Source organism: Borostomias antarcticus, assembly GCF_949987555.1.
Source record: "Borostomias antarcticus genome assembly, chromosome: 5".
Lineage (NCBI taxonomy): Eukaryota > Metazoa > Chordata > Actinopteri > Stomiiformes > Stomiidae > Borostomias > Borostomias antarcticus.
In genome coordinates, this window is record NC_140238.1 from 5,734,503 (window position 1) to 5,747,524 (window position 13,022).

A 13,022-nucleotide genomic window follows, 5' to 3' on the forward strand; every position below is an offset into this window, starting at 1 on the left:
TCTATCACTGCCCTATCACTGCCCTACAGTATCACTGCCCTATCACTGCCCTACAGTATCACTGCCCTATCACTGCCCTACAGAATCACTGCCCTATCACTGCCCTACAGTATCACTGCCCTATCACTGCCCTACAGTATCACTGCTCTATCACTGCCCTACAGTATCACTGCTCTATCACTGCCCTACAGTATCACTGCTCTATCACTGCCCTATCACTGCCCTACAGTATCACTGCTCTATCACTGCCCTATCACTGCCCTATCACTGCTCTATCACTGCCCTATCATTGCCCTATCACTGCTCTATCACTGCCCTATCATTGCCCTATCACTGCTCTATCACTGCCCTATCACTGCTCTATCACTGCCCTGTTGTACTTGATCACTTATCTTTTGAGCCACTCCTTCTATAGTATAGTAATAGTAGTAGCTATCTTCTAGCAAGCTTCTATGAGGAATATAATTATTTTACTCCACAGAGCTGTTGATATGTAAATGGTTTTGAAATGCTTATGCAGTCTGTGTAATGCCGGGTTCACACTACAGGATATTTAAAATCCCAACCGATTTCAAAATTGGGCAGCATCACGCACATAAGGAGAAGCTTAACAGATATTCTTCTCGCGAATCTCAAACATGCGCACACTACTGTACAAGATTTGAAAATAACGGCTCATCACACACTACAGGATATTATCATGCCCGAGGGAGCAACAAACCACTGCCTTGTAAAGTAGCGACGTAATAATCTAAATATCAAACACGTTATTGATTGTGATATTATCGGGTTGGCCCTGGTGGGTCTGCGAGCCGATCGGGAGGTTTGAGATTGGATCTGTAAACCCCTCATATTAAAAGATAATCCGGGCCGAACCTCGGTACCGACCAGTGTTCCGGACCAGATTTCTCCTCTGATTGTCGGAAGGGGTGAATTGGGGATAAATCATGTCGTGTGAGCCCGGCATAACCCTACTCAAACAGCACTGGGGGAGCGTTCGAACTCGATTGCACAAGTTTCAGGACTGAAACTAAGTAAGGATGATTCATATTTTTCAAATTCCATCTTGAGCAGCAATACAAAGGTGGATCTATTGACCATGTAAAAACAAGGATGCAATCTAAACCGGACCAAAGTGCCTTTAGTAAAACAAATCATCAAAGTGGATGGAATATGTCTGTCAGGACTTTCCATGCCAATGACAAACAAACCAAAACAATGGCATCATTGAAGGCGTTGGAGGCAGGCTCCAACAAAGGCATGCTCTTACAAATTGTTTGGGTTTCCCCAAGATCTAAGATCCTGTGCGGTTTTCAATAGGGGGTAAAACAACACAGAAAGAGTGACTCAGTTCAATCAAAGTGGAACAAAGCAGACAGCATTCCTTCTGCGCTGCAGCGTTTCTCTTCCAGGGGATATTGAGCTGACGGAGGGATCAGCGCAGAAATACTTTCCCCTCTTCCTGTCCCTGGAGCGAGTCTCTTCCTGGAGACGATATATCTGCCTCTCTTCTCTCCGACACGCAGCGGTATGATGTGATACGGCCGGCCTGAACTGTGGAACGAAAGTCTATCCAGCCTGGATTTGGAACAGGGTTTGACTTAACGTTTCCTACTCAGCTCCTTGTGATATGCCAACACGCCACAGAGACACGCTTAGTTCTGTGCACAAGCTTCAACGCTCCTGCGTTGGGAGTCTGACTCATATCAAGGGTGAATTCTGGCGTAGACCAACAGCGCAGTGATGTCACAGACTGTGACAAGGCTGTCAACAAGAGGCCAGACAAAGCTGCATGGACAGGAACATCCTCGGCGACAGAGAACAGTCCTGAAAGACTTTTCCTGGAGAGACATCGGGTTCCAGCTTAGTCAGTCCCAGACGGGGCTTGTCTGCTGCATGCAAGGGCAGCACTGCTGTCTGGATGAGATTAACACCGCCTCTTAACACAGGTGCCACTTAAGTCCCTGCACTCAGCTAGTTTTGAGAGAGAGGGAGGGAGGGAGGGAGAGAGAGAGAGAGAGAGAGAGAGAGAGAGAGAGAGAGAGAGAGAGAACCCAGAACCCAGCCAGTACAGACACCCCAGAATACAGTGGATAGTATGGTAAAGAGGGATGAGCCCGAGGGAGACAACAAAGGGAGAGCAGAGAACAAAGGAGTCCCATTCCTCTGCATCCACCAGAGAATCTGCTACACTGGCATGTCGGCGGGAAGACAGTAAATATAGTAGATCAGCGCTAACAGATTAGCATCTTCTCGCCGACGAGCAGGCCAGACTGAGGAGAAATCCCCAGGATACAGTAGACAGAGGCCCGCAGAGAGAAGCCTTTTTTCCCTCACGGTCAGGCAACATGTGACTCAGCTAACAAACGCTAAGGGGCTAACGGATGACTCGCCCTTGAACACCAGCTAACAACCTACTATGATTGGTCAGCCCAGCATAGCTACGTTTGAATTCCTTCCACTCGCCAGACATTGGAGGTTCAGGTCAGACATAACAGCCCATCCTTTTAAATAAACACTGGGTTTAAAACAAAACACACCCCGTTTACTTGAGGTGAATACTTTTTCTGTTCTGGGCGAGGCTAATTAAGTTTCGATGACAGCCGTAATTTAAATGTAGGTGTACTTATGAGTTACAACAACAAACTATACAAAGATAGACTTTCAAGGGCAGAACAGATTGGACCAGTCTAGAATAGACCAGAACACGGCCTCACCTTGTGCTCGGGAGTAGACTGCCACGGAGCCACTGACCAGGCCGGCGAAGAGACACTGTCTCCGGTGCACCAAGCTGGTGACCGTGGACTTGTCTGGGGTGAAGAAGTGCTGCAGACGCACTTTTTTCGAGCGCTGGCTGCTCTTATAGACGATGATGCTGGGGAGAGGAAAGTTATGGTCACTCCCAACCCAACCCAACAATTGACCACATGTATCAAATTGTAACCACTTTTAGGTATGTGCTGGATAAATTTTTACTTGATTTGATTAAATAGCAGACTGGTACCTTCCCTCCTCCATGCCCAGACAGACAGTGGGGCTGTCGCCACCGCTGCTCTTCCCTGGGGGGGAGGGGTTGCTGTCGGGGGCCCCCTCCCCGTTCTCCAGGGGCTGCTCCATGGGAACGTAGGCCATACACAGGATACGGGACTCGACGTTGAAACACTCCGTCACCTTGGGGCTGGAGTTCTGCATGGCGACAATAGCTATCTGGCCCATCTGATTGGTGCAGCTTGCCACCTGATCAGGAAGATAGGAATATGGATTGTTTTTTCCGTAGAACTGTGACAGTATGTGAACATGTACTGTATGCAAGAAAGCGACTACACACAACATTCACAATACTTTTACCACAAACCATTATGTCTTAGTTCAGACCCAGGCATGAGATTCACCAACGAGAGCCATGATTAGGAGATAATTGCCCTCTAAATCCAGCCGTACAGATTCATTGACAATGTTAAAGTGTCAGCTGTCGCTGTAAATGAGGACAGTCCATCACTGGAGGATGGGGGGGGGGGGGTCACAAAGCAGTGGGTGTTTCATCACTGTCTAGAGGTAAAAACAGCCAACAGCCACACGGTGTAAGAGACTTGAATAACACAGTAAAAACGCCACGCCTCCAGAGTTATAGCCCATAAATGAGAGGCGCTGTTCAATTATTTAGTCACGTTGCACTGTGACTGGAGGAAAAAGCTGTTTTTTTTTTTTTATAGCCGTCAAGAGGTGTGATGGCTTGGGTCCAGACAATCACAACAGCGACCGTTCTAATGGCGAGGGTGCATTTTGCGGCGCCTCTGTTGTTGTGAAGCAACAAGGCGTGGATATTCATGTAGATGTGGCGTTGTCTTAAGATCCTTAACTAAGTGGAGAAAACGGCGAGCATGGCTGACACCTTCCTGCAGGAGCCTCCATGTCGATCAGCAGCCCACAAAGCTCGTATAATTAGCGCATAACAATCTAAGCTAATGTTGGTGAATGCGAGTGGAGGGATGATGATCCAGGAATGGATGAGTCCTCACCCACACACAGCCGTGTCCCAGCACAGGCGTGTCGGCCGTGCTGTCTGTGTTGATGTGAGGCTCTGGGTTATGGACCGCACACTCCACCTGACAGAAAGACAACATTCACATCACGTACGACAATAAGTTCAGAGACGGAAATTGGGCGTAGGGGAACTGTACATAATTAAATTAAGGCGCAGAATTTCTACGGTTACTCTTTCCTTCTCTGTCCTCTGCAGTTGGTGTAGCTTGAGCCCCAAGGCTATGAACTCCCCGTACGACAAAAAACAACAACATGATATACTGCTACAAAAATGTTTTGTTTCTAGGAGGAATACTGGACTCAAGGGAGTCACAGACCTGGCCCACGGCTGAAACAGGAGGAGGAGGAGGGGGAGAGGGGGAGGTGAGTGAGAGGAGAGGGGGGAGGAGAGGGGGGAGGTGAATGAGAGGAGAGGGGGGAGGAGAGGGGGAGGAGAGAGGAGGCGAGTGGGAGGAGAGAGGGGAGGTGAATGAGATGAGAGGGGGGAGGAGAGGGGGAGGAGAGTGAGAGGAGAGGGGGGAGGAGAGGGGGGAGGAGCGGGGGAGGAGAGGGGAGGTGAGTGAGAGGAGAGGGGGGAGGTGAATGAGAGGAGAGGGGGAGGAGAGTGGAGGTGATTGGGAGGAGAGGAGGAAGAGAGAGGGGAGGTGAGTGAGAGGAGAGGGGGAGGAGAGAGTGGAGGTGATTGGGAGGAGAGGAGGCCCACCTTAAACTCCTGTAGTTTGGACATGACCACGGGCATCTGGCTGAGCAGAAGGGGGTGCTTCTGCTTCTTGATCTGATTGCCGTCGTCCTCCGCAAAGAACCAGCCCTGCAGGTTGTCCTCCTCTGTACACACACACACACACACACACACATGCACACACATACACGCACGCACATACACACACACACACAAACACATGCACAGACACACGCACAATTATAAATGAGCCCATACCAGAATAATTTCATTTAGGAGAAGAACAGTGAGTCTACTGTAAACGGACGACACTAACTCAGACTCTGAGGAATACTGTACCAAATTATTACGTAACACTTGATTCATTCTAGATTCCAGATTTTTAGAACTTAATGATTCATTTTACAATCAGAAAACCCCAGACATGGAACAGTGAATATGAAGTCATGATATTTACTCTAGGGGCAACTCCAAACTTGAGACATCCAAATAAAGCACACAAAGGGAACATTTTGCTAATTTGTTTGTAGAAGTTAATTCTAGTTCTGCCTTTAGTTAGCAGTTGCATACAGTAAGTCCCTGTAGAACTGAGCCTCTGTGGAACAAGTCTGAGTCTCTCTGCCCAAACGAAGAGGGACAGCTCCAGAGAGACATCATCCAGACAAAAGGAGCAGTGAGAGGCTAGTATCCCTCTGCATATTCACACTTCACACTACAACAGTCAACACAACCAGGAAGTGACAGTAGCCGGCGATGGGAGGAGGCTATAGGCACATCCACACAGCTATAATGAACTCAACAGGCTTGCGTCATCGACAAAAATATCCTAAAGAGTGCCTGTAGAGTGTGGATACAGAAGGCAGACCAGGACTTGGTTTGATCTTTCTAGCTTTATTTATGTGACAGACCTGAATGGGGTCTGCGATCTGTCCTTAATGTAAGGGGCAGCTTGTCATGTGAGACACATACTAAATTTGGTAACTCCAACAAATGGACAAACCAGTGATTGCGTGCGTGTGTGCGTGTGTGTGTGTACTGTATGAGTGTGTGTGTGTGTGTGTGCGTGAGTGAGTGCACGTGTGTGTGTGCGCGTGTGTGTGCGTGAGTGTGTGTGTGTGCGTGCGTGCGAGCGTGCATGTGTGTGTTTGAGAAGCCAGACGTACCTAGAGCCAGCTTGGCCATCTGCAGGTTACTGATCCAGGACTGTTTGATGGCCGGGGTGAACGTGTTGAACACTGCAGTGAAGAACGTGGGTCTGCCTGACCTGCCGAGGAGAGAGGACAAAGACGGCAGTGTTGAGACGGTGTCGTCTCCAGCGTCCACAGCTTGCGCCCTTCACCCTCAGCAGAAGAACGGGCCCAAGGCCTGGAGATGGAATCTGGGGCTGTACTCAGGATCCGGATCCATTTTTGTAACAAACGGTTGGTCCTGAACACAGCTGGGGTGAAAGCTTACACCAAGGCCAAAGTCAATCTGCTTCCCAGCAGATGAAACAATATCTTTCCCACCAAATAGAATTCACTACTCACAGTGTAACTACAAGGGCGCAGACCTCCGCCCATGATGTAGGGTAGGGTGACATTAGGGTAGCCTGCCGATACTTGAGAGGAATGCCAAAAATATACTGGTGGTGCCTCCTAATACCCGCGAATTAGCTAGGTAGCTAGCTAGCTGAATCAATCCAGCATGCTATCGATAGCTAATGTTACCTAGCTTCTCTAGAAGCTAACAGTGTATCCTAGCCATGGATGTATTAAACATTTCGAAGTACCCGTATGTGCTGGTCTGGTCTAATCTGGCAATGTTAATGAAAGTGAAAAATAATGGACGCCCTGTGATTCGGATCTGCTCCGAAATGTAATGGGTTCTTCCTTGGCCCATGCTACAACCCTCCCCACCAACTTTCATGAAAATCGGTCGGGTAATTTTTGCATAATCCTGCTGACTAACGAACAAACAAACAAACAAACAAACTAACTAACTAACTAACTAACTAACTAACTAACACATGTCATCGAATACACATAACACCCTGATTAAGTAGGCACAGCAGAGGATGTACTTTCTGCGGCAGCTGAAGAAATTCAACCTGCCCCGGACCATGATGGTACAATTCTACCCCTCCATCACTGAGTCCATCCTCACCTTCTCCATCACCACCTGGTTCCCCGCCACTACATTCAAGGACAAGACTAATTTACGGCAGGGGTGATCAGCTGCGCCCTGCCCTCCCTCCAGGTCCCGCCCTCCCTCCAGGCCCCGCCCTCCCTCCAGGCCCAGGCCCCGCCCTCCCTCCAGGCCCCGCCCTCCCTCCAGGCCCAGGCCCCGCCCTCCCTCCAGGTCCTGCACGACTCCAGGGCGCTGAAGCGGGCCAGGAAGATCATGGCCGACCCCTCCCACCCGGACTATGACCTCTTCACACCGCTCCCCTCTGGCAGGAGTCTGGCAGTCTTTAAAGACTAAAACTGTTCGACACAGGAACTGTTTTTTCCCCACGGCCATCAGCCTTATCAACAAGGCTCCCCTCTGACTCTCTCCCCCGCCCCCTGCAATTTTTGCACTATACTGACTACTGCACTCTTTTGTAGGCCAAATGCACTGCTAGTTTTTGCACTATGCTTGTATCTTGCACTGTCCTGTCCTTGCATTGGTCCATTGTTGTGTTATTTTTGGCTTCGCACACTTTGGGAGTCGCAAAAAAATCCTATGTATGTCAAGTACAAATAGCAATAAAAGAATTCCGATTCTGACTCTCCTCCCCCAGACTTTGTCTTGGACGGAGATAATAACAACATTCATTTTGAAACCTTTACGCAACAATTCCGTGATCTTGAACACACCCGGTAATAATTACGACTGGTCAACTGTTGTCTGGGGCAGCAGACCTCTGTCTGGAGCGAACAGCCTGTCTCGTTAATCACTGCTGGGGGCACAGCCAGGGACCTGATGTAATGGAAGTCAGCGGTGATTTTAGCAGCCAGCCATCAGCCTCATCTAAATAAAACATCACAGGAGGAGCGATCTCTCCGGCGCGCCTCTTTCATTTCACTCTCTCTTTCTCACTGCTGAGCGTTTTGTTTTGGGCAGGAGGGATTAGGAAGGAATGAGGGACACACAGCTGCGTCTAAACATACCCGTGGATAATGTAACTGGTTAAATAGGGGAGAGATAGAGAGAGAGAGAGGGAGGGAGAGAGAGGGAGGGAGAGAATGTGAGTAAACAAGTGGGTGGTAGTCCCTAGAGGTGCCATGTGCGCACTATATTAATGAGAGTGTGGAACAGTTGCATGGCGATAGAGACCCTGCTGAGCCCCTGGTGATGAGGTTCATTCCTCTGGGATTAGAACGGGAACATCGAGTAGAGAGAGAGAGAGAGAGAGAGAGAGAGAGAGAGAGAGAGATGATGGTCCTTATTCACTGTAACACTCCGTTCCCTTCCCTGTGGAGCGAGGGAGAGGTGGGAAGGAAGGGTAACGGGGTCTAAACTCTATCATGGTTAAGAGCGTTTTTGGGGGGGGGGGGGGGGGGGGGGTTGAGCGAAGAGAGGTGTGTGTGTGTGTGTGCGCGCGTCACTGACTTGTCATGTTTGCCGGGCAGCTGGAGCTGGATCCTGCAGCGGTCCGCGGCCCTTATCTCCTCCTCCTTCTTCAGGATGAGTCTCTGGAGGCCTGAGACCCAGTCGGTGGCCACCGTGGGGTTGACGTTCTGGGGGGTGGGGGGGGTGGGACAGAGGGGGGGTGGGGGGGGACAGAGGGGGGGTGGGGGGGGGGGGTGGTGAATGAGAGGAGGAGAAAGGTGGAGGGGGGGGCAGGAGAGATGAGATGGAAAACAGTATCCCCCTGCATAAAGAAATGTAGTGTTTGTCTGTGTGTGTGTGTGTGTGTGGTGTGTGTGTGTGTGTGTGTGTGTGTGAGACACACACGTCTCTCTGTGTGTCTCTGGCCTGCACCTCCTGCCAGTCTACCATGCAGTTTCTGACAGCATTGCCAGCGCAGCACAAACACTAGGCCTCAGAGCTGTGCTGCGCTCTGCAAACTACACTTCTATATCCAGCAGCTACACAGACTGACCAGTGTGTGTGTGTGTGTGTGTGTGTGTGTGTGTGTGTGTGTGTGTGTGTGTGTGTGTAAGGACTCAGGGGGCCCCTAGCTTGGCCACAGCTTGACATGACAGGCTGGAATCGCTCACATCAAGATGTCTCAGTTAGGTCTAATATAGACTAAAGCAAAAACTACAAGCAGAAAGTCACCATCGCTGAGACGCAACATGCCTCCATAAGCATGTTACTACGTTGCTATTCATGACTCTTTATTTCCCTTAGCAGTCAAGGTGGTGTGTGTGTGTGTGTGTGTGTGTGTACCTGGTAGTTGCCCTTGAGGCTGCCGATCATGCTGGAGATCTGGTTGACCAGGCTGAGGTCGTGGATGAGGTTCTGGAGGTCCTGGTACAGCTGACCTGGGCCCATGTACAACTTATCTGGAGAGAGACAATTACAACATATTTATGACTAAAATATAATAGTTTTCTATCAGCTTTAACAACAACTACAAAAAAGGACAAATATATTGACAACAACGTAAAACTAGAGAGGGTGCTCAGAGAGCACAGGCCTCCGCACATTAATGCATTTCCAGGCTAAGAAATTGTAGGTCTAATTTTTCGTAATAGACAGAAAGTAAATAAAGTTGATATCTATCTATCTAAAGCTCATTTGACTCCTCATTGTAATGAAGAGGAAAAAAAATCTTCTGGATTCAAACCAAAGGTCAAAGGTCTACAGATTTCTATACTGTACATTTAAGTGACAAGTAGGGCGCTAGGACCCAGTAAGGAGTGCTGGTTAGGAGAGGCTAGTGCCCTACCCGTCACATTTATATGAGAGTACAGTTGACTCCAAGGTTGCCGGTTGGAGTCCCATCGTTGCCAGAAATGTGTTTACTGATTATTGAACATTATATTAGTGATATATTAATAATCCTATAGTGAATATATACACTTTTATCCACACAAGTACCATCACTTCGACCCACTGGCTAAACCATTGGTGAGCACCATGGGCATCACAGATGAGATACCTTTGGTGGAATCAGTTTTTGGGATGGTGCAAAAGGGAAGTCTCCTGTCACATCAATACCCGTAGATGACAACACGGCAGATCAGGACTTGAACCCGGGACTCCTCACTGACAGAACATTCTTTTCATCTGTGTATCCGCCCAGTAATTCGGATCCGCTCCAAAATGTAATGAGTTGGCCCATGCTCCACCCCTCCATCGAGTTTTGTGAAAATCTCTCTGGTAGTCTTTGTGTAATCCTTCTAAATAGCAAACAAACCAACCAACCAACCAACGAAATAACACCCCCCACTGAAAATATATCCTCCGCCCCGGCGGCCGCCGAGCGCAGAGGCAGACATTTTTCGATCTAGAGATATAATATAGAGTTATATATAGAGAATATATGTGTGTGTGTGGGAGCTATGGGACTAACTGTATTTTAAAGCCTGTGGTGAGATGCAGTGCACCAAACCAATATAATGCCATGACAGGGGGTGATAAAAGTGAACTGTGACTCAAGATCAATAAATCACCTCACACAAAATGAGCAATGAAAAAACATGGAAAGTTACAGAGCCTGTAAAAAACGTTCCTGTAGTAAAAGGCTGAAGTACAATAACAATAAGGCCTCACTGGTGGCATTCCCACCGCAAGTGTGTGTGTGTGTGCGTGCGCACGAGCGCGCATTTCTCACTCCCCGTTAACATGTGTGTCTTTCAGTTCACGTTTGTGTGGATGTGCTCCGCATAGCAAGGCTAACGGACCCATGGAGTAAAGTGATTATTGTGTTGCTCTGCGTCCAACTGGTTACAACGCTGGTCTTTGTTTATCAGGCAGGACTCACGCTCTAGATACAGCCGGGCTGCGCGGCCAGCAGAGAGGCAGCGCCCTGGTGGTCTCCTGGAGACCCTGCCTGCCAGGCCTCCCACACAGGCAGCACAGAGGGAGGGAGAGAGAGAGGGAGAGGGGGAGAGAGAGAGACAGAGAGAGACACAGAGAGAAAAAGAGATGCTCTCTACCATTTAGAGTGAGAAGGTGCAGGAAGTGAACTGGCCATTGAAATAGTGGTTACAATGTAGCCCGCCTTAACTGAAGCAGTAGAATATAACGGCCAATTATAAACTGGTATCGCACCGTTGCACCACCTCCATTACAATTATGTCTCATGTTGGGAAACGGTTGAGGTGAATGGGAGGAATCTCTGGCACCAACTCCCCCTGGTTCTCTCTCTCCAGGCTTCACTCCCCCTAGTTCTCTCTCTCTCTCTCTCTCTCTCTCTCTCTTTGGCTTCACAATAGTCATTCAATGTGCCCTTGTGTCCTACTGCCATGGCAACCAGTACCGTCTTCCCCAGGCAACGGATAGAAAGAGAGAGAGACAGAGAGAGAGAGAGAGACTGAGAGAGAGACCAATCTTTCTCAGGCAGGTTGAGATGGAGAGACAGAGACAGAGACAGAGACAGAAAGAAAGACACACAGACAGACAGACAGACAGACAGACAGACAGACAGACAGACAGAAAGAAAGAAAGAAAGAAAGAAAGAAAGAAAGAAAGAAAGAAAGAAAGAAAGAAAGAAAGAAAGAAAGAAAGAGAAAGAGAAAGAGAAAGAGAAAGAGAAAGAGAAAGAGAAAGAGAAAGAGAAAGAGGGAGAGACGCACACAGAGAGCCAGAGAGGGAGAGAGATGGCACTCGGGTAAAGTTCACCCTGTTTGCACTTCAACTACTGTACTTCACATGCGTAGGTCGTAGCACAGACAAAGATTGTTATTCTAAAATGGATACTTCAGATTGCACGTTTACATACACGTTTGGTAGGCATCAGAGTTGTGCTAGATCAGTGGGTTAAAGTTATTGACTGCATTTTAGGTCAACTGACAAACATTGCATTATGTAACTTGTTGACAATGTTTGTGTCATTTAAAGCGTAAAAGGTGCAGGGACAAAAAAGCAATTTGTCTAAGCGGCTGAAGCGTGTTAAATGTTTTAAAGTATTCCAGTTGTACTGAGTTAATTGCCTTTTCCAATCACGTTAAAATATTCACGCTCCAACTATTTTGGCGGTGACTGTGAAGAAGGTCAGTTAAATCGCTGAATAAGCCTCAGTTTGCTCTGTGGTGTGTCACACTCAGGGAAACCTCTGGCTAGAATGACCTGATGTGACCAAGCAGACAGGGGCGTAGGATATATATCGAGCCAAAATTCTACTTTGTTTTAACACATGTACCCCCCTGACTAACACACAAAGACAAGAGCTACTTCATTAACGATTAGCATTAACGATCAGGCCATTGTATGGGGCAACACAACATTAAGGCAGGCCGTATGAATGCCAGAGGGGATTCTTGTTTCATCATCATCGTTTTCAAAGAGAGAAACAGCAAATATCTACACTGAGATTATGATGAAGAGGGAGGAAAGTGAATTAATGCCCACTCCCTCACTTCTTGAGCCGGCCTTCTCCAAGCCCGGCTACAATCCAGACCCTCTGGTAGTGAGAAGTGAGAGAGGAGCCTGTCGAAGCCATTATAACACCGAGGCCAGAACTATGAGTCCTCAACGTGGCTTCATGAGCGCGCCAAGACCTTTTCCACCAGGGAGTCTAGGAAACGCCTGGGACGTCTTCTTGGCCATCGTGCGATCGATCCCTCTTCCCAGCCGTATCGTATACAGTACATCCTGTCTGAAGACGCACAATGTCTTTAGCAGCGAGGTTCGAGGAACGCGGGAACAAAGCAGTCTTCAATTCAACCGTCCGATTAAACAGCCCATCTCCTTGATCTCTGACCGCTATGTGGGACCCAACAGACATGAGGTAAGCAGGGAGAAATCCAGGGAAGTGACATCACTAGCTGGAGGCTGGCAACCGGCTGCTCTGGCTCAACACGCTGGACTATGAAGACGCTTTTTCCACTTGTTAAAGCCGCCTGGCCAGGAGAGAGATACACAAGGGGGAGCCAATGGATTTCTTAATCAGTAACACAAATAAATGTGATGGGCCGTGGTCAGGGTGAAGGGATGAGGTTCTAAATGTGATGGGCCGTGGTCAGGGTGAAGGGATGAGGTTCTAAATGTGATGGGCCGTGGTCAGGGTGAAGGGATGAGGTTATAAATGTGATGGGCCGTGGTCAGGGTGAAGGGATGAGGTTCTAAATGTGATGGTCAGGGTGAAGGGATGAGGTTCTAAATGTGATGGGCCGTGGTCAGGGTGAAGGGATGAGGTTCTAAATGTGATGGGCCGTGGTCA

The 13,022-nt window shown here is 48.6% G+C and overlaps 1 protein-coding gene across 2 annotated transcripts in view; it reads right to left on the reverse strand.

The window, feature by feature from the left end:
* arhgef10 (Rho guanine nucleotide exchange factor (GEF) 10) overlaps window positions 1-13,022 on the reverse strand; it is a 56,227-nt gene that overhangs the window by 14,365 nt on the left and 28,840 nt on the right. For both annotated transcript variants that reach the window (XM_084437869.1, XM_084437868.1), the window contains exons 18-24: window positions 9,083-9,198; window positions 8,300-8,427; window positions 5,887-5,987; window positions 4,748-4,869; window positions 4,020-4,106; window positions 3,005-3,237; window positions 2,718-2,875 (exon numbers count right to left, since the gene is read on the reverse strand). In XM_084437869.1, the coding sequence (XP_084293995.1) occupies window positions 2,718-2,875; window positions 3,005-3,237; window positions 4,020-4,106; window positions 4,748-4,869; window positions 5,887-5,987; window positions 8,300-8,427; window positions 9,083-9,198 (945 nt within the window). The remainder of the gene's footprint in view (window positions 1-2,717; window positions 2,876-3,004; window positions 3,238-4,019; window positions 4,107-4,747; window positions 4,870-5,886; window positions 5,988-8,299; window positions 8,428-9,082; window positions 9,199-13,022) is intronic.